Source organism: Sipha flava, unplaced genomic scaffold (genome assembly GCF_003268045.1).
Source record: "Sipha flava isolate LNK unplaced genomic scaffold, YSA_version1 76_pilon_pilon, whole genome shotgun sequence".
NCBI lineage: Eukaryota > Metazoa > Arthropoda > Insecta > Hemiptera > Aphididae > Sipha > Sipha flava.
In genome coordinates this window covers 290466-313314 of record NW_020273616.1, presented here as the reverse complement: position 1 = coordinate 313314, position 22849 = coordinate 290466, and the positions used below count along the sequence as shown (strand labels likewise).

Genomic DNA, 22849 nt, shown 5'->3' with positions numbered 1-22849 from the left:
ATTGCGTTAAATCGTGCACGTATATTTATGATAAACGATAAGTAAAGTCTTTGGTAATAGGCGATGCCAATTTTGTTTGTTTTCATCATATTGCCTACTCCACGTTTGGCATTATACATAATACCTAGGCATTTTGCAAAATACTATATATAATACAATGTATTGTACTATATACAATGCAATACATGTGGCAATATTATCCATATTGCCAGTAATATATTTATATATATATATATATGTTTCAATGTCGCACGTTCTTAAAATTGATAATTTAATTATATATATAATAATATTTTATATTGTATAATAAGTAGTATATTGTGTAATAATAATAAATAGTTATATATATTTTATTCGTGTATAGTATACACATATAGTATACATATAGTATACATTGTATTACAAAATATATAATAGGTATTTGTTTTCCGTAAGTAAAATTAGGTCCTTCTACTTTCTAGGCTGTAATTAAATAAATCAGACTACCAACTGGTATTTTTGTTGGGGGGGGGGGGGGGGGCACCCCCCCAAAACCCCCCCCCCGGGGGGGGGCCGCACATGGATGCCGAGCGGCGGCCGTAGCTATTTTCCTCCAAAAACAAGATACCCTTTTACCTTCACTGTCCATTTTCCTAAAAAAAAAAAAAGGTATTTTCTTCCACATTATATTTGACTAAAATTACCATAAGTCTATTATCCTCCAATATTTTAGCCAGTGTTGTAGGATCACATTTTACGTGTATCTGTTGATTAAATTCTGGTCGCGTTCTTATCGGTTTGGGAAAAACGCTAGTTTAAGTGTCCAACAGCACTCGCAGTTTATAACAGTCGATAACTTAATATTGTAATTTTAATCACGATTAATAAAGATACGTTCATATAACCATTGATTTTATAATATATTATAAAATCAATGATATAACATACGGGCATATACGTATATACTTATATTGTTTTAATGTGTATCATAATTTATCACTCATTATTATGATTATACTTATTGAGTGAGACAAACACACAAATATACGATTTATTCTATATTATATTTTTAGTAGCTTACTGTACGTCAAATAGTGTCCATAGTGTGTTTTATAGTTTTTGTGAATCTATCAAATTTTAATTTTTAACATTGTCTGAAAAAGCGACGTTTATTGAAAGTTCTCGAGGAAAACCTATGATAATTCGTAATAATTACAAATATTTTTTAGCGTATAAGTTAAAATCAGAATCTGGATTATCACGTTGGCGATGTTGTTTAACTATTTGTCAAGCAGTTATATACATAAATAAAACTGAAGAAATAGTAGCTGTTGAATTACACAAAAATTTACATAATCATTTGCCACCACCAAAAAAAAAAAATAAATCGACAAATAGTAAATAATGCATGTAAGCGAAAAGCAATTGACGATTTATTCAATAACCAAAAAAAAGTTATACTTAAGGAATTAGAACAAAGTTTTGTCGACTGTTCAAATTTTGATGAGACCTATCAACGATTGACGATTTTATTATTTTATTTTTTGAAGGAAAATGGAAAGTGGAGGAAATAGATCAAGAATTATTTTTATTTTTTTTGGAGGAAAATGGACTGTGGAGGAAACCGGTATCTCGTTTTTGGAGGAAAATGTACCCGCCCTTAGTTGCAACCATTGGTTGTGAAACTCTGATATATTGTTTAATATGTTTTGCAAATATGATTTTGGATACCGCAATAAACGGAAATGTTTTTCCTGCTGCACATGTCATGGCAGAAAGTCTTACGAATTTTGCCTTTTTTTTTTTTGACACATGCGTTATTATTTTCAATTCTGCAAGTTCGTAATTGTATAATAGATAAATACACTCGTACAGGTACCTAATATACAAATTTATACATATTATGTACGTGGGGGAAAAACAAACAAATATTTTTATGAACGGTCAAAAAAGTAATACGAAAAAACCTCAGGCACATCATCGACAAAAGATACACATGAATAAATGCTAAATGATTAACATGCTCACCAATGCATGTGGTGTATGTGTATAAGGGAGAGTGTGTGAGAGAGAGAAAAAAAGTAAACGCATGTATATTTATGATCAGGATACGTGAGTAGGGAAAAATTGTAATCAAATTATATTTTTGTGGGATGGAATAATAATTGGTAGAATACAAAATACGTGCATACATTTAAAGTATCACTATTAATGTTATTTTTTATAATGAGATTTTAATACCTCTTATAATTTAATATAATATCTGATTGCGTTTTTGTTAAATGGTTTGTACTTGTATTTTAAATAATATATTTCAAAAATTGAATTATTATAAATATGAGATATGAATATGAAATAAAATCAATTTTTACAATACTAATCATTAATATAAAGAATATAAATATTTATACATCGTAGTTAGTTATTAATTACTGAAACTTCTATAAAATATTAAATACTGTAACTTCATAAATTTGTCAAAAATGCACTAATAATATTTATTATAGTTGTATTATTTATAAATTGCACTATTTTATATAATTTTAAATCAACATAAATTTGTTGTATTATTCAGTTATTTAAAAATATTTTATTTATTTATAGTACAAAAATAATATGCTAATGGGTGATTACAATTTTACAACAATGTTTCAGATACTAAAAATATACATCTCAAGATAAATATGATATGCAAGTGAAAATAAGATAAAAGTTTATAAAAAACCATCAATCTGATCTTAAAGTATAATAATCTAATTTGATTCATAATAACAAAATTAAATTAAATTAACTATTTATTTACGTCCCATAGAAATATCAAATTTTCTTCGGATATTCAATATTTTTGTTATTTTCCCCTGTCTAAGAGCCAATGGTCATCCATTTATATTTGTAACTTTCTCTTACCCAAACGCGTAACCCAGTTAACCAGTGTTGGCAATAAAACTAGCTTCGCAAAACACCCTCTCCTTCACTCGGATGCGCAATGGATCATAGGGTGGTGTCACTGGCTTAGCACTCGTCCAGCACCCTCGCGAGCCCCTGGACGACGCCACCTTGATCATCTATGGGAGAGGGGGTGGAAAATGAAATATATAAACGTAGAGTGACATAACTTGATAAAAATTGAGATGTATGGATGTCGTAAAACGCCGGACCTTCCATAAAAACGGATTTCCTGCAAATAGCCTTTACCCACTATCTTTTCGAGAACGTTCGTATCAGGGGTGAAAAAAGTACCCATTGACAGTATTTTACATGGTTTTAACGCTATCCGTAAAGAATGTTCAAAACCAATTTTCATAACTTTGTACATATAAAGATAGCTCTTTATATATATATTTACAGTATATTTTTTTGCTGTATTCAATTTCTTTATATGTTGTGTCTATTCAATATTATTTTTACTTGGGAATTGATATCGTGTATACGAGCAATCATTGCTCTTCAACTATTTTATTAAAAAAAAACTTTTATTATATTTAATGTAATGTAGTAGTTTGTAATATAAAAAAATAAACATAAAATAATATATTATGTATATATACATTAGAATATATGTTATTAACTATTAGATGTAAGAAAATTGCAGGATCCGTAAAATATCTTAAATTTAACCGATTAACTTACTATAAAACTATTACTTATATTTTAAATACAGCGTGTTCACACTAAGAAGTACCACAATATACGATCGTATTTCGTAATCGTTATCGTATTTCAGTTGGGTTTTCATGAAATGAGGGTAAATACCAAAATATACAATTTCAGACAAAGTTCAAATTTTTGACCCTGATGATATGCGCAAACGTAATACAACTTAATTTTTAACGACTACACTATTTCTTCTTACATATTCGGGTAGAATATTTTTAGAAACAATTTTCTAATAAAAAGTTCATTTTTAATTAAAAAATTGACAAAATTGTAGTCATTTAATATTTAATATTTACTAATAATCTGGTTTAGATTATACTACGAATTTCAAAATTAAATTAATTAATTTACTATTAAAGTTTTATCATTGTTCGAAATTTTCGCTTCGGTTTTCCAAAAATGATTGCAAACGTTAAACAATAATTGTTTTATTTGTTTTAATTGTTTTGGAAAATTATTTTCAAATTATTTTTATAAGGCAGCGTTTATTTGGTCTCCTCTCAAATTGTTACATGTCAGTCGTATTTTGTTCTTTACATTTTGGACATTAATAGATGAGCTCACATACACAATAGTTTTCAAATTTCCCTATCAAAAATAATCAAATTTGCTGATCGTAGAGGCCACAGAATTACTCCATGGATAATCAATCCATCTGTTAGGAAAAATGTCATTTAAATGTTGTCGAAAAATTATGGTGTAGTATGGTGATTCCACCTTGTTGTAAATATATATTTTACCGTGTGGCTAATATAACATTTTCTAGTAGTAACAGTAATTGATTTATGTCTTTAAAGTGAAAGTGTTCCGTCATAAAATTAAAGATCCTCACCATACTCCAGATTGCCTGAAAGTTAGTTTTTCGAGAACAGTGTAAATTTGCATAATCCCAAAATCTATGGTTTTGTTTATTTACTATACGATTATTTATAAATTTAAGCTCATTCGTCCACAAATATCTCCAGTCTTTTTATTTATGTTTTATTTATCTATATTATATAAATTATCAACTATTGAACATAATTCAAATTTCTTCAAAACCAGATCTTTCGTAAATATAAAACTTCAAAATACTACAGTTTTGCCAATTTTATAATTAGAAAAAACTTTTTATACGAAAATTGTTTAAAAAAAATATTCTACCTGAATATGTTGAAAAAAATGTTGTTTCCATTTAAAAGAAAGAACTGGATGGGCCTTTCTATATTGTACAGTAGGGGGTGGAGTGAACCTCGTTTATAGGATAGGTCATTACAATAGATTTATTAAATTTGAATGCAATGATAAGTATAATTGTATACGAATAACGATTCTGAACGGAGATGATTTGTTAGATATATAGAAAAAATATTATTATATATATATTATTATATTATAATAATCTTATATATATAGAAAGCAGTCTTTCAAAAATGTTCTACTTGGATATAATTTCTGTATAAATATCCTATATAACTATATTTAATCAACAAAAAATTTGTCAAAACAACTCTTATTATTTTATTAGGAAAAATCGAATATTTCAAATGCCTATAAGTTGCCTAAAAATCCGTATAATATTTTGAAAAAAATATGCTTAAAGAAAATGCCAAACTTGATAACTAGTAAAAGTTTTGAGTTTCTATGACTTTCACTTTTTGAATAATAACAAATATTTAAAATTGTTCGAGGATAAATCATTATTTTATGCAATTTCGTAAAAATTTAAATTTCAAACGGTCATAAAAATTTTTCTTTTAAGTCCGGTAAAATCTTTTTTAAAGTTATTGAAAGAATAGCTTATGGATAACCTTGTGTTAAAATTTTACACCTTAAGTATAAATAGAAAAAATGTTATGAATTTTTAACTACAAAATAACATGCAAATAATCGCTATTTTGACTTATTTCATACAAATTTGGACTTTATGGGCTTATAAAAAAAATTTGTGTGGAACGCTTTCCAATTTTTTTTAGTTTCGATAAGTATAATTTATAATAAACCTTGTATTAAATTTTCAAGCGTTTTTGGACAGCCAAATTTTTTTTATAGATATTTAAAAGAAAAAACTTAGAAATATCGAAAATTTAAATTGTCTATAAATAAGTCAAAAAAATTTCAAAATACTTTAAAAACGTTGTTATGTATAGAAAACGCTATTTTAAATATTTAGTGAAAATTTCAAGTGTATGGGGTTTTTCGTTTGTAAATTAGAGCATTTTAAAAACATGTAGTTTGCCAAAACGTGGTTTTGCGTGAAAATTCCCGTTTTTTCATAATTTTTTATGGTTTTTTTCGATGTTTTTAAAAAGTATTGAAAAATTTTGATTTTTGACTTGCCAAAGTACCATCTACATTCACTTTCCTTTCAGAAAAGTTGCAGTTTAAGAAAATCGAAGCATTTTTACTGCCATTAAAATGTGATGTAATTGTAAATCGAATAGATTCCATCACTCCGTTCAGAATCTAAAAAGTAAGTTTTTTGCGCTTGAGTGTTCCGTTGGGTTCAATAATTTGAAATTTGTCTGAAATTGTGATACCTATTATTTTTGGTACTTTTTATTGTGAACATACTGTATACCTAATAGTTGTTAAAATTCGTGCTTTATTTTTATTTCTATAGAGTTAAAATATTTAATTTTATGATTCAAGTCACTTATATTTTAATGAAATTTGTCGTTACCAATATTTATATTGGATGTTGCTGATTTTAAATGTCAAAATTTGTTATAAATGTCGTATAAAATGTATACACTATATTTAATATAGTGTTAATAAATAGGAAAAATCGTCGCCAACAATTTTGAACAAAGATCTATATGAATATCTTAATACATATCAGTTATTTCAGTTATTTATTCGTATACATTTATGTATAATACACAGTGGTGCCCAAACCTAATATCTAAGGAAGGACAAAGTTTTGTTTATAATTTTTGACATCATCAGCCTCATACTTAATTTTAACCTTAAATCAGAATTATTTTCAAGTCATTTACATCTAGTCTTATGATATTAGAATAATGATGTAACGCTAAAAGGCTACCTGGGTATAGATTTCAGCGCCTTTGATAATACATATATCTAGTTAATTAAACTAAATTTCTTCTATTTATTATAATTATGTTAACTAAATCAGACCATCCATATACGTAGTTCTTTTCCGTTGTAAATAATTATCGTAAGGGTGAAATTTTGAATCTAATTAGGGAGTCTGCTGGATTAGATAGATATATAGTAGAGTTTTGTAGCAGATTAACCGCAACCCCGACTCTTTTAGAAAAGGGATTGCAATAATAAATCACCAATGTAATCGAATTATTACACTTACAGTCCACTGGGCATACAATAAACATGGTCACTTTCGTACAGATTTATAAATAAAGATAAAATAAAACGATTTTGACCTTTAGGTCATAATTTAAAATTAACCTCTTACATTTTCATTTTTGTTGAAATAAACTATGTTTACATTTATAAGCACTTCTAAGTTCTAATTATGTATTTAATTATTTCAATCTAAATATTGTTAGATTAAGTAGTTCGAGAATAACTATTTAATCATGTTGCCTTAATTATAAAATGTCACCTTACCAAAAGTTCATTTTTTCGAATTTCCATATGGATATATGTTGTTCAATATGAACGGTGATGTTCACCGTTAACAAATTTATTTTTTCTACAATCATAACTAAGAAATATTAGCCTGGAATATCAATGTAAATTAAAAATCTAAAAATCTAAGACATTATATTATAAGCTAAAAATTAATTAAATTTTATAAATATATATTAGTAAAAATTTCAGAAATATAAAAATATTTTTTTATATACATTTTTTAAAAATACTATTTTAAAATTCGCCATCTTTTAAAAATATTTACTTCCAATTTTTCATGTAAATACTAAATTTATCAACTCACTAACATAGAATAACAAAATTTACTCTATAGTTGAACATTGTACCCCAGGTTCTTTACGAAAAAGCTAATAATATATAATAAATAAATAAAAGCTTAGCCAGAAGTATTACTATATTTGTAAAGTACGACCGGTATCGAATTAAAAATTCATCATCAGGTATATACAGAGGCACTCTCAGGATTTTTTATTGAGGGGGGGATATGGAAATGTATTAAAAGGTGAACCGTAATTGTCAAGCCCCCACATCCACCTTTTTTATATAAAAACAGCATTACATACACTATATGAAAATTTAAAAATTTTATACTGTTAATTAAAATATTTAATTTACAAAATAATATCGAGTTTTCTTGATTTTTAAGCCATCATATCAAGAACTTCTTTGACATTAATTGGGATTTCTCTATGGGCGGCCTACACTATTAGTTAATTTTTTTATGTTACGAGAAGTTGAAAATTTGATATTCTGAATTAAAAGTGAATGGTAGGATAAAAAATAAAAATAAATTGTAATTCTTATTAGACATGCAAATATTTTAAGGTTTTTGTAAAATAAATTGATAAAAAAATTAACCATTGGAACTAAGATGATAGAATAAAAATTTTTGTTGAACATTTTACAATAAAACTTAATATTGTGGCTATATTTACGTTTAATTTATTATATTGAACAATTTGAATATTTGAATTCATGATATTTACAAAGTTTATAATATTAAATGAAATTACAAAGTTTTTAAATTTAAGCTTAGTAAACCTTAGACGAAAAAAAATTTGAAAATAAGCAGAATATAATATTGAATTTCTTACATTAAGAATATATTTTTATTCTTCCATAGATACTAAATTTTTGCAATGTTTGGAAAGAATTTTATTCGTAAACACACGTTCACGAGTTTATGTTAATATTTTGTGAACGACACGTGAACGTCGCTCTCTTTTTCCAAAATAGAACGTGAATATTAATAAAATGTATATATATATATATAAAGAATTTGAACGATTTTGGGACGTGTGCAATCAAATGTATTTACCATTGAAAATATTTGTATGTAAATAGTAAAATTGTTTATAATATGTTTAATTATAGGCAGTGATGTGTTATTAAAATAAATCATGAGTATACGCCTTATTTCGTGTACTAACTATCAAATGGTAGAAACCAAAAAAAAAAAACTCACTCATGAACTACACATCCTTAATTATGACTGTTTGATAACAAAAACTTGTTAAATGATAACAAATATGAATTTTTCAGTAAAAAATTAATAAATAAATAAATAATAATTATAATAATATATCCGATACCGACTCATGTCATAAAAATAACCACAAGTTATATTATTTATATTTGTCAAATTACAAAATTACTAAATACGGCAGTATACCCGAGTATCATCAATTTCTCATAAGCTATACGCCATGGATAAAAATAGCGTATTAAATATACGCCGTATACCCCCGTATACCCTCGAATACACCACTGATAGGTTATAAACATAAAGTAAAATATATCTAATATATTTTATAAATACCAAAAACAAAAGCAGTATGAGTGGTTATAAAAATGAACGTTGAAAGAAAAAGAGGATGACCAAAAAAGAAATGGTTGGATACGATTGAGAACTGTTGGTGTGTGCGTAGGGGATGTAGAAAATCGAGACAAGTAAAGGTTTAGAACAAGGGTGGCCGACCCAAAAAATTTGGTAGAAATGCGAAGGAGAAGAAGAAGAAGAAGAAGACATTTTGTAAAGATTCCATTTTTACAAAATGCTGGTTAGTGATTCATAAATATAAAAATAAAATTTAAATGAACGGCTGAATGAACGCGTTCATATTTTCATAGAACTTGAACGTGAACATGTTCATTTAAAAAAAAATAAAAATGAACGTAAACGAGTTACTTTTTTACTCACTGGACGTAAACGAGTTAAATTTTTAAGTAATCGTTCTGAACACTGATTTTTGTACAGCCAATAATAATAAAGTTTACAATAATATGCAAATGCTATAAAATCGCAATATTACGGTGCATATGAACAATACTTTGTTGACATCCCACTGATCTTTATTAAATAATTGCGCATGTGGAACGCAATTTTTAAATTGTTGGACTGAGCTCTTCTACTACATTTTTCCCAATTCGAGCTTTGTTTCTCACCATAGTGAAAATCTAACAAAAATATTTCTTGTTTCGCTTCGACTAATTTAATAATAATTAATTAATTAAAATTAATAATTTTTCAGTGCACATTGTATAATTATTATACAATATAAATATATTTATAAATATATTTATGAGTTTATAAGCATTACAAATAATAAATCAGATTTTAAAACAAAGTTCAATTGTTGAGTGAAAGGTAATCCATAGTAAACTTCGTAATAAAAAATGCTATATTAAATTATTCCTAGCAAATTGAATACTTTTTTGCCGATGGATCAGCTTTTTAGCTTCATAAGCAAATAAATACATTTATATGTACATAAACGGACATTTATAAACTGGTACACGGCATTGTGTTTACCGTGGTTAATCGTGACATAGGCCACTAATACTAATAATAAGTAACTATTTTTAGGTAGCTGTTGTTTTGCCTACGTCGGTTGGTCAGATTGGGTTAATGTATGAAATCGAGAACATCTCCATTGACCATATTTTCTATACAAAACGATTAAAAATAAGTAAAACAAATAACGTGCTTATACATACACATGGTATATGGCACGTATATTGCAGTATAAGTGATATTGTTTTTAAACGGATTTAATGACGACACAGTCTCCGGGGACGAGTATACATCGTTCCGGGAGAGCACGCGCCACGTCACTGGCGGTGACGGGGACGAGGACAGGGATGGTGGATTTGAGTGAATCAGGAGCGGGTAAGTGTAGGGAGGGTTGAAGTTCCGGAAGGGGTAGCCGGTCTGGCCGGGGCGCCGAACGAGCTGTAAAAGCACCGTGTTTATTATACGCGATAGAGTCTTGGGCGTTTTATATATACGCACTCGCGCCTATGTAATACATGTATACTACGCACACCATCGCCGGATGTACCGTGTAATTCATTAGTTAATTGCCGGCCCGCGCGCTCTGTTTAATTAAAATTAACGCGGATTTATATATAATACATAATACATGCGCGCAGAGACGTGACTCGATAAAGACGGTGATCCGGTGAGGAGGATGATGGGGAAGGGTGGTAGTCGGGTGGAAAAGTGTGCGGGGTGAAGGACGGGCAACGTCTTGTACATCCTGAAGCGGTGTATAATTAAAACCGAGTGGCGTACGGCGCGCACACGTGGAAGAGAGCGCTTCAGTCCTCTGACCGTACGGTGACGAGTGTAAACGTTAATGCGATATTTGAGGTGATGGGGTTAGTACCCGGAGGTGATACACGATGGTGATGATGGTGGTAGTGGTGGTGGTGCCATTTTGTACAGTAAAAATCGGCATCAACCGGGCGGGTGCTTTAAAGTAATATGACAACTAGGGCACGGATTTTTATTTAATAAACGAATCAAAATATGTAAATATTTATGTTCTTATTTTTGCCAAAATATATATTTAAAAACGTGAAATATTTTACAAAAAAAATTGGTATTTTATATTAATTTTTAATTACTAATTAATAATTATTCATCTAATCATCTTTATTGTTATTTTATTCGAAACAATTGGTTACAACGTACACTTGGAAATTTTCAAATTGGATGTACGGTGGTTAGGTATCAAAATCGACTTAGAGAGGCTGAAGATGCATTCAACATCGACCGAAAATAATGGGAAATATTTCATATTACATATGTCAGATGGTGTTACTTCAATATCATTTGACGTATTGTCATTTTTATTCATAAGAATATTCTTAAGATATATATCTCTAATAGTTTTAATTTTTTGTAAACCAACATTATTACCGAGTACGTAGTTTAATTTATTTTTTATTATAACTCCGGATTCTCCTACTAATTAATTTAATTTTATTTCTACATTTTCCTTTATCGCAAGACTTTCAGTTATTGTTAGATTTAATGTTTGTAATTATGTTATTACTTTAACCAAGAAACAAAAATGCATGGAAATAAATGCAAAATGATTTTTGAGTTAATTATTTTGCATAATACCTACCAGCAGGGCCGGCCCAAGTAAAAACAGAACACTAGGCAAAATCAAATTTTACCGCCTCAAAAAAAAAAAAAAAATAAGCGCTTATTTTAACTTAACCCCTCCCCCTATTTTTTATGTGACATATCTACATAAAAAAAAATATAAGTTTTTATTTTATGTATAAAATTATACGTAGAAAGATTTAAAAATGATTTTTATAATTATTACTCAAAACCCATCACTATCGCGGCTATCGGAAATCACGAAAGTGATTCTGTGGTTATTTATATTTTTGGAATAATTGAAAACCCTCAGCGTAGGCCATAATATGAAGTAATATAATAACTTTAGCCAATATTGTTGTATTTATAGTTAAGTGGTTTTCACAAATGAATTTATTTAAATATTTTTCTTATATAACACCGATAGAACTAAAAAAAAAATGTACGAGTCAATTTTGAAAATGCCGTCCCAACTAAAGTGCCACTCTAGGCAGGTGCCTAGTTCGCCTATACCTTAAGCCGGCTCTGCCTACCAGAAGCTTGTATAATAACTATTACAGTATCTGAATCAAGATTTGAAATAACTTCTTAAATTTAATTTCAATATAATAATTTTAATACAAATAAAAACTGTAGAAGTATGAAAATGTAAAATATTTAAAAATATGTATTTATATCAAAATAGTGAAAATATGTATATATGTATATATTATATACAAAAGCGTCGCCAGGAATTTTGAAGAGTGCATCATGCATAATTTCACGTGGATTTTTAAATAATGCTACAATTGTTTAAGTTAAATACGTGGGAATATTTTTTCAAATTGTATGACAGTTTAAAGTTATTTTAGTTTTTTTCAATGATTGCAAAGTATTATGGGCTAATAGAAAATCCAATAATGATAATAGTGGCCTTTTTCCTACATTTTGAAATTTTTTTCTTTATTTATTTATTTATTTTTTTTTTTTTGAAAAGCCAGGGGGTGCAAGTGTATCCCATATCATCCTTCTCGCAGTGCCTATATATATACGTGTTATATGTACAATAATATTACACGTATATCAAATGTAACATTACAATCGTGTTGACGAATATGCGCAGTATGCATGCCCCGATGTCCCGCTCTCTGGCCGCCATATTTGGCGCGCGCATTGATTAAGCAATCTGAACATATATATCATATTATAAACTGCAGGCGGTTTAATTAATTAAATTTCACGTCGGGCGCGCACCGCATAGATATGTAAATACGAATGCAGTACAAACCGTTTCGTGAAATATATACACACACACACACACACACACACACACACACACACATAAAAACACACCTTGCGGTTACACAAATATATAGACATGATTTGAAGGGGTGCTCGTTAGGTGGATGGGGGTAGGCGTCCGAATTTCGATATCCTCGTACACCCCCGGTTAGTTTACAGTGGTTTCGACGCGGACCAAAGCGCATGTCTCGGTCAATGTTTATGCCCTTATTGTTTACCTCATTATTAAGAATACGCGCGCTCTCTAATATTATAATATATTCATAAATGCAATAAACGAGCTGCTCTCACCACGCGAATTTCGGCGCATTGATTTTATCGAATAATATTGCAGTATGAGGAGAAGGAGGGTGTAAAACTTGTGGATGCTTTAATAAAGATAAGCTCGGGGCATTTCAAGAAAAATATTTTTACTGAAATTATATATCTATATGGTTTGTCTAAGAAATCAATAACACAATATTATTATCGTCACTTAGTTCCAAATAATTAGGCATGCTCACCACGCAAAGTTCGACCTGGATATTGAGTCTGTTGTTTATAGAATAATGATAATGGTATTCCACCTGAGCTCTACTTGGTTTTAGTGCGGCGACGAATATTGTTCGGAGTGTGATCGTTCCCAATGACGTTGACGAAAAAACTCTCTTTACGTTCCGAAAGTCCGAGTATTACTTTATGGCTATTCGGTTTATTTCTTTCGTCCTAATGTTTGCGTTAGTTTTATGTATAGCAACTAGCATCATATTTTCTTCATATTGTACGTCGAATTGTTTGTACGTCTAGCAAAAATGTCTCCAACAAATACTGAAAGTTTTTTAATTATTCTAAAATAATTATTTTATCAAACTATTAACAAGATTTAAATGGTGTTCAATTAAATAACTAAATAACTGTAAGAAATATGTCTAAGTGTTTGTCTTTATTGTTCTTTTGATTGTATATTTTGTAAATTTGAAAGAAATTCAAAAAATAGTATATAGAAAACATTTATTATTTTTATGAGATATTGTATAGAATCACTGAATAACTCGAAAAATTATTCAAAAATAAACATGTAAAATTTTTGTAGGCATTCTTAATTTAATACAAAGTATACATGCAGATTTTATCTCATAATCTATTAGTTTAAATAAAATTAAAACATTTTATTTTAAAATATTATAGACACTACTTATGCATTTTAATATTCATAAAAACTTAGAAGTATAAACATTTTAAATTTGGCACCCATGATTTTTTTTGATTAAAAACTTTTCTTTTATTATACATAATTTTATGCAAAGTAATAAGAATATTAAAATATATTTTATTAATAGTTCATAAACTTACCAAATACACGTACATAATATACGTCTACCGTACCATTATCAATACCTGTGTATTATATTATATTTGTTTATCGTTTTTTACGGCAAAAGTTGTTTTTTAATAGATGTATAGTGAAAAGAACAATTGACAGTAATATCGGAAAATTGATTGATATATTTGATGTACGATATTTTTCATTTTGTGCACATGCTGTTTTTGGATTACTAAAGCACAATTAGTCGATGTGCGGTATGTATATAAATTTAATTATACAAATTTAGCCTTATTTACAAGAACATTTAGTCGAAACAGCGTAAACAGCTACCTAGTTAATTGGGTTGCAGTTTCGGATGAATTGACGTTTAAACTGTTTTGTTTATCTTCCGATCGTTATCCAAACGAATTCCACTTTTGTAAAATTATTATAATTCCGAAATTTAATAAACCTGATTAAATGACGAACATTTAGAAATCAATGTTAGTTAACATGAAATATAATTATGCATAATACTATTTAACAGCAAAATAAATATTAGCTATAAGGCATGTATAAATTGAAATATGGTTGAATTAGCGATCGACAGTATAGATACTAATAGCAATATAGAATATGTGAACTAATACTGAAAACATAAATATTTTAATGACAGAAATAATAGTACTATAAAAAATATATTTTGTTCAAAAATTGAACTCGCAAGAAATAATAGGTATAAATGTTATAAGTCATATAGTTTTTGCTTTTGTTTGTGAAAATAATATTTATATCATCTTTTATTTTTTTAATAATCAAACATTAAAAATCATTCTATTGTTCTAGCCGTATGATACCATAATAATATAGTCAATACGTTGAATGTGGTTATCATAGTAATAATATTAGTAATAAATATACGTTTTAGATATATTAATAATAATAATAAATTAATAAAGTGAATGTGATTATTATGATTAAAATTAAGTGCTTTATAGGTTTTTTTTTATCGCGTAAATATCTTATGTTTCATATATATTAAAATGTATGAAAGCTTACGGGGAAAAACGATAATAATCAATATTCTTAAATTGTTGAATACTGCAGTTTTAAAGTTTCTAAACTCAAAAAACTAAGAGATAAAGTAGGAAATAATTCAAAAAATATATTGTAGTAATTTGTTTTTATAAAATTTACTTTTTAAAATAAGATGATATAACTATCAGATATTTTTCTTTTTTGACTATTATCGTATTTCTCCGTAGTCATACATAAATTATGAATACAAATTAGGTATGGTGACCTTGGAAGGGGAACATTCGAGGATCTAGGGAATACTAAAATACACATTTTGTAATAATTTTGATATTTTTAATTCTTTTATTGTGCTACTTTTTTTTAAATGGGAACACCTATTTTCAACACCATATTTTGATACAATTATTTTTTTTTCCAGCGACTTTGATAATTAAAATGTTTTTCTATCTCAAAAATTGACTAAATTAAGTACAACAATGTTTCGAACAAAACAAATTGTTTGCTAAATTTTTTCAATTTTTTGTATTTTTTCATTTTAATATTATTATTGGTTAAAGAAGGGTACATGGAAGATGATGTATAATATAAGTATATATGTTACGGTTGAAGTGTATAATTCGGGCATTGTGCACAATGCTCGTCATATTTGGGCAAAACTGAATCTGCTTTTAATTTGGGCACATTGCTTGGTCATTGTAATACAATAGCCGGGCATTGTGTACAGTGCTTAATTGTTTGTGGGCAATGTAAGTTTACTGCGATTCCGCGTCTGAATGTATAAAGTATAATTTTTCTTTAACGTTACAACGATAACGTCGATAACGATTATCGATTACATTTTCTCCACGATGTTATCTAACTTTAGGTATAACTGTACGTATTGTAACAGCCGATACTATACCTATATGGTTTAGATATCTGTAATAATACGAGTATAATAAGGATGGATAATCATTAATAGCTTATTACCCCATGATAATTTTATCAGAGGGTTTGCCGACAACATTAAAGACCGGAGATATAATATAAAATTTCAGATCAGTTGAAATTACACCATTGTACGGATAGGCTGTATTTTTTTCACATATTATTTTGAATTTTCTTGATACTTTTATTTATTTTTTTTAATATTTAAAATGACTGATTTAAAATTTTATGAAAATTTTAATGTTCTTTTGAGTACAAAAAATTCGAATAATGTATTTTTAAGCGAAGTGAAATACAGCGAAGAATTAGAAGAAGTCAAACAGTTAAAAAATGGAGCAAAATTGAAACCAAATGATTATAAATTATTAAAGCGCTAAAATATAATGAATGTAAGTAATATTGAAAAATTAATTGTACCGGTAACTGATCCAAATACTATCAAATATTATGTTTATGATCAAGAGTTGTTTAAAATAATTCATGACGTGCAATTGTAAACTGGACATGGAGGTAGAAACCGAATGGAACATGAACTGAACGCAAAATATAAAAACATTACTTGGGAATGTTTAATGATATATTTAAATTTATGTGAACCATGTCAAAGAAAAGGTAAAACTGTGAAAAAAGGGCTAGTTATTAAACCAATAATTTCTTCAGAAATGAATTCTCGTTGTCAAGTAGATTTGATTGACATGCAAGCTCAACCTGATGGAAATTATCGATTTATTTTAGTTTATCAAGATCACCTAACGAAGTATGTTTTACTTAATCCATTAACACACAAATGCGCAGAAGAAGTTGCCTATATATTACTTCATATTTTTACTACATTTGGAGCTCCGTGCATCTTACAGAGTGATAACGGTAGAGAATTTGTTAACAAGGTTATTGAAGAGTTATGCAGTATGTGGGAAGAACTGAAAATCGTACATGGCAAGCCACGGCATTCAAAAAGTCAGGGCTCTGTTGAAAGGGCTAACCAGAACGTAGAAAATATGCTTGCCACCTGGTTAACAGATAATAAAACTAATAAATTGAGCTAGGGACTTAAATTCATTCAATTTATGAAAAACAGAAGTTTACACTACGAAATTAAGTGTTCTCCTTATGAGGCTATGTTTGGTATCCGGGCAAAAATAGGCTTGAAATCTACTTCTCTACCAAAAAGTATTATACATAAGCTGAAGACTGATGAAGATTTAGAAACCGCATTGAACTCTATTAATACTGAAAAATCTGTTGATACATCTTCTGAAGAAAATATTGATGTTAACGAAGAACAAGCTGATATTATACAATCAAGACAGGAAACTATAATTGAAAAAAGAAGAGAATCGTTCCATAATTTAAAAGTTCAAGCTTCAAAAGTGAAGACTAACTCCGAACATCGACTTCGTGAAGGCAAAATTGGCGAAAGTGTTAAAATTAGAATACCTGATGTTGATAAAGCACGGAATGATCTGCGATCCATTTTAGGAGTCATTATGTCTGATAGTTTTAATTATGATTTTTATTTTTTTATTATGTTATAACTAAAACCTGATTTTTTCAGTAAAAAACAATAGTTATGAAATTGGTACCACTGAAGGTAAACTTCAACAACTTTATGCTAGAAACCAATTTGAAATATGCAAAGAGTCGTTTGTCCAGATTGTAGCAGTACCAGTAACATCTCCGATATCACTAAGAGAAACAGCTAGAAAATTTTCAAATATTGGCGGTCAAGGATATGACCGGTGTAACTATAAACAGCAATGCAAGACAAATAAATGTAAGTGTAGGGCTGCAGGTAAACTACTTCTAAATGCCATGATAGCTTAAGTTGTAAAAATAAATAAAAAAATTTGTTAATATACTCATAAAATAAAGTATTAAGATAACAAAAATTGTTTTATACATTTTTAATTAATTAATTGTGATTGCCCACTGTGCTCTGGTTATTCTATACAATACCCAGGCAAAGTGTATAATTGTCCACATTGTCCATTGAAATTGGGCATTGTATATATTGCTGGGCATTGTACTACAACGCCCGATTATACACTTTGACCGTCACATATATAATATAAGATGAGTTTTGAGGTTATTTAAATAAAATTAAAAATTTTAAATTAAGTTTAAATTATATTTATTGCAATTATTACAAATAAAAATTAATAACCAATTTTATCCTATAATATTTAAAAAATCTATTCTTCTAAAAATTGAGCGAAAAAATTATAGATTTTGCAATGATGTATTTTATTTTTTGTTAATATTTTTTAAAGCAATAAAAAAGCTTTATGCGCAGCACTTTTATAGACTGTAAATTAAACACAAATCGTACTTTAGAAAAGTGCGGCCATTTTTCGAGTTTTCCCATAGTTTTCAAGAAACTTCAAACAACTTTAGTAAACAAACTGAAGAAATGTAAATAAACACCCACCCGTTTTAAACAATATTTCGACCAATGTTTGGTAAATTTATCTTCGTTTAAATTTATTTTTGAAGTGTAACAATAATTATTGTTACATTCAAATTTTAAATAAAAAACGAAATAATAATAAAAAGGTTCAAATAATTGCTGTTTGTTTTTTTTTTTATTACTATTTTGTATAAATATTTATAACTAGATATGGTGTTTAAATTTTGTTGGAAAAAATAAATAAAAACTTAACATTAATTTTTTTGATGTGTTAAAAGGCTTTTTAAATTTATTTTTGATATTTCTTGAAGCCTTCGGCTTTCAAAAACGGTATTGATGGGTATTGAAAAAAAAGCACGCACTCAGTCAGCAAAAAAAATATAAAACAATAACTCGATAAATGTAGAGTTCCCATAACCATGGGGTAATTTGCTAAATATAGCAGTTAGTATGAACGGAAAGTACAACGCATAAAAAAATACAACACATTTTATAGATATTTTTTATTAAATGTTCAAATATTTTATCAAAAATACATCGTGAACGGGATGAATTAAAAAAATTATTTTCCGGACGTTTACACGTCAACTGGCGCTCCTGACTGCAAAAATTACGGGACTTACAACGTATCAATCTGACCACTAGTGGTCAGAGTGATATTTTCGCGGATACCGGTCTTGAGGTTTCCGTCGCACTTTCCCTCATATACCATAGCGTCCAGGGTCAATCATCATTGGTCACTCAGGTTATCCGTGATACCTTAAATCTATCCTTGACTCGTCGTGTTAAGATCTGTGAATCAACCACGAGATGCGCGGCGTAGCTTTGAAAATCAAGGCTAACGAGTTAGCGGACTCGTGTCGCATATCCAACCATTTCGAAAAACACAAATTAAATCAGAATGAGAATTTGAATTCTGTAACACATACACATCATACACGATATATATAAAAAAAAAAAACATTGATACATAACGGGTCGCAACAATAATATAACGCGATTCCAATAACATACTCGACGATTATAAATTCACATGGTTCAACAGTAGTGTAGCCTTAGTCGATAAGTATCAAAAGTATCTTAAAAAATCTACCCAAAAAAGCAATATTATTCTTAATTAAAATATACAATGCTTCTAAGACTTTCGTACTTCCTCACAGTCTGGAAAAAAACTACTATAATCCCAATTCAAAAACTAAACAAACCTTATACATCCTATACATCACTCCCAACATAAATTATTCCTAACACACAAATTTGTTTTAAATATAAACATTCAACCACTCACCAATTACACTAATTTGTTAATATTATTGTGTCATCCATGGAAAAAAAAACATTACTGCTCAGGAGTTTTTCTAGACGTAACTCAGACATTCGACCACGGCTGGAACCCTAGGCTTTTTATAAACTTAGGTTTCTACCAACTCTCTATTATTTAATAATTCAATTTTTCCTTAACAATCGTTCTTTTAAAGACTCATATAACGACGCTTTTTCTAATTATCATTCTATTAATGTTGGAGTACCCCAAGGAAGTATCCTCGTGCCAACTCCGTAGAGAATTTACACTTCAGATATCCCACATAATAATGCCACAACTCTTGGAACTTTTGCAGATGATACTGGTATAATTTCCTTTGATCCAAATCCGAACACATCATTCCTTCATCTTCAAAATCATCTTAACCAACTACAAATAAATTAAATCGTCCCACATAACTTTTACATTACGTTACCAAGATTGCCATCCAGTTTATATCAATAACAAAGAAATACCACCTGAGCAATCAGTAAAATATTTTAGAATGTATCTAGATAGATGCCTCACATGGGCATCACATATCAAATCAAAAGGAAAACCACTTAGCCAGTGACTTCACTGACTACGACCTTCATTAAAACCAATCCTCCTCTTGAAAAAAAATATTTATTTACAAACTGTTTCTCTTTCCCATGGCTTTTACGGAATCCAATTCTATGGAGCTTTCAAAAACTCCAAAAACTAACATAAAATCATTTAATCATTCCAATCAATATCCCTCAGAACAATAAACAATGTCCCACCGATGCAAATAAGCAAACCCTTTATCAGTGGTTCCCAAAGTGTGCGCCGCGGCGCCCTGGTGCGCCACGATGTCTGTACAGAGGCGCGCCATGCCCTCATGAAATACTATCTGGTCTAACATTTTTCTTATGATTAATCACGCTATGACTTGGGGAAGGGCGCCCTGAAAAAACCTAAGATGAAAAAGGGTGCCGTGAGTCAAAAAAGTTTGGAAAGCACTGCCCAATATAATGATCTAAAAATAATAACCATCCATAATCAAGTTTCAAAATTATTTAAATGTTCCATATAAAATTACAATAACACTCAAATCCTCTAATTTCAAACCTCTCTTCCGTCGATTTACCAGATACAACACGTAGACTAAAAGGAAAATGATCCAGAGAATTGTTATCCAGAAAAAAAATAAGAATAATAATAATAAAAAAACAAAAATAAAAAGGGTTATATACTTGAACTCTGATTAATAGTCAATTAATTATATATTTGTTATATTTATACATAATATAGAGTAATATTAGAATCATATATATCAATATTCAAATAACTATATTATTAAATATATTGCTTATACAATATTATATATATACATCATACATTTTACATTCTTTAAACGTACTTAACTAAACGATATTTAAAATTATAACGAGGGATTATTTACTATAAGGTTTGTAATATTATAAAAAAAAATATAAATCAAAACAACGTTGTGATGTACACGATTTCGGATTTTCATTGTTATCTGAATTTCTCAACACCAGTGCACTTGCCAAAAGCTGTTCATAGTCTCGGTTAACGGTCATCCTACAAAAGGTAGCAGTAGTTCGAATAAATGAAAGTGAAAAATAAGTATACTTATAATACACATACTACACCGTTTACCAAGGAAATGATGTGAAATACATACGGCGAACATTAGTCTTTATATATGTTTGCGGGGAAAAGGGTAATTTTTCCTTTTAACTCGAGTTTGCAATCGTCGAAATGGCAATGCCGAAATCGAACATTGTCCTATCGTACATCAATCACGTGGCCGCCACCGGCGTCAGCGTAGCAAGCGCGAACCTCGTGGGACCCGGATTCGGTCCGTTGCTCGAAAGTCTTGTCGTAGCCGTTGCCACGACACAAAATGTTCGGTGGCTATATCCTATAATACATATATATATATACGTATATATGAGATCGGCTGAAAATTATAATTTAATCATAGTTTCAAAGTAGTCATAGTAACTAATTGTATAGTTATGTACTTCTACAACTAACTGAAAAGTTCACTTTACTATATTTTTGAATTTATTTAACTATTAGGTCACAACTTAAATTTTTAGTTATAGTTGATTGATCAACTATAAAATATAAGTAACTTAAAAAAAAAAAGTACTTTTGTTTAGTTTTAATTAATTTGGCATAGAAGTAAAGATCCATACACATTATTTTTTCAACCTAGCTAGTTTAATCAAAATATATAAAATGATATGAAAAGACAATTCATACAATTAAAAATAATCGATAATAAATTAACAATCATGTTTCGGGTATTTATTAATAAACAAATATTTTACAAATTATTATAAAAATATTTTTATAAAATAGAAAAGTTTAGTACATAATAAGCATTACATAATAAATACTGTAAAATAATTATGAACATTTTTACTATTTTGATTCTTATAATTAGAAATGATACAGTAAAAAACATTAAATATATAAAATATTGCACTTTTTTCGTTTCGATTTCGATTATAATAATTTAAATGTATATTTGGTAAAATAACGTATAGGTACTCGAAATTCGTAAATTCGTTTAACGTAAAAATAAGCTGTTAATCAAGATTGTTACAATGCAATTATAATAAAATAATAATTCTAACGGATACACATTAACTGTGATCATCATAAATGTAGTTGAATTAATCTTCAACTAAAAAAAAATAAATATTTTCCGGTCGGAAGAAACTCGGAAAATTCATCAAATATATTTCTATCGTTGAGTTTCGAGTTTAGGAAAAAAACCATGGAATAAAATGGAGATCGCGTGAAATAAATCAAGAGGCCCATAACCGTGATCCGGGAACAGCAAACACCGTGTACATGTAGGCTTACGGCCGCGACAAATCAGGTGGCCACGACCGTGATGTGTTCGTTCCGTGTCGTAGCGCCGCCCGCGGTATGGGTGTACGTCCGTGTTTAGTA

At 28.7% G+C, this 22849-nt stretch overlaps 1 protein-coding gene across 2 annotated transcripts in view; it reads left to right on the top strand.

The window, feature by feature from the left end:
- Positions 1-17997, top strand: part of LOC112692696 (KRAB-A domain-containing protein 2-like) — a 33051-nt gene extending 15054 nt beyond the window's left edge. The window contains exons 1-2 of one of the 2 annotated variants that reach the window (XM_025567440.1): positions 17002-17670; positions 17737-17997. In XM_025567440.1, the coding sequence (XP_025423225.1) occupies positions 17249-17670; positions 17737-17749 (435 nt within the window). In that variant the 5' untranslated portion in view covers positions 17002-17248 and the 3' untranslated portion in view covers positions 17750-17997. Of the gene's footprint in view, positions 1-17001; positions 17671-17736 lie in introns of those variants that run through there. The other variant, XR_003149428.1, reaches the window with a different exon arrangement.
- Positions 17998-22849: the final 4852 nt, after the last annotated feature.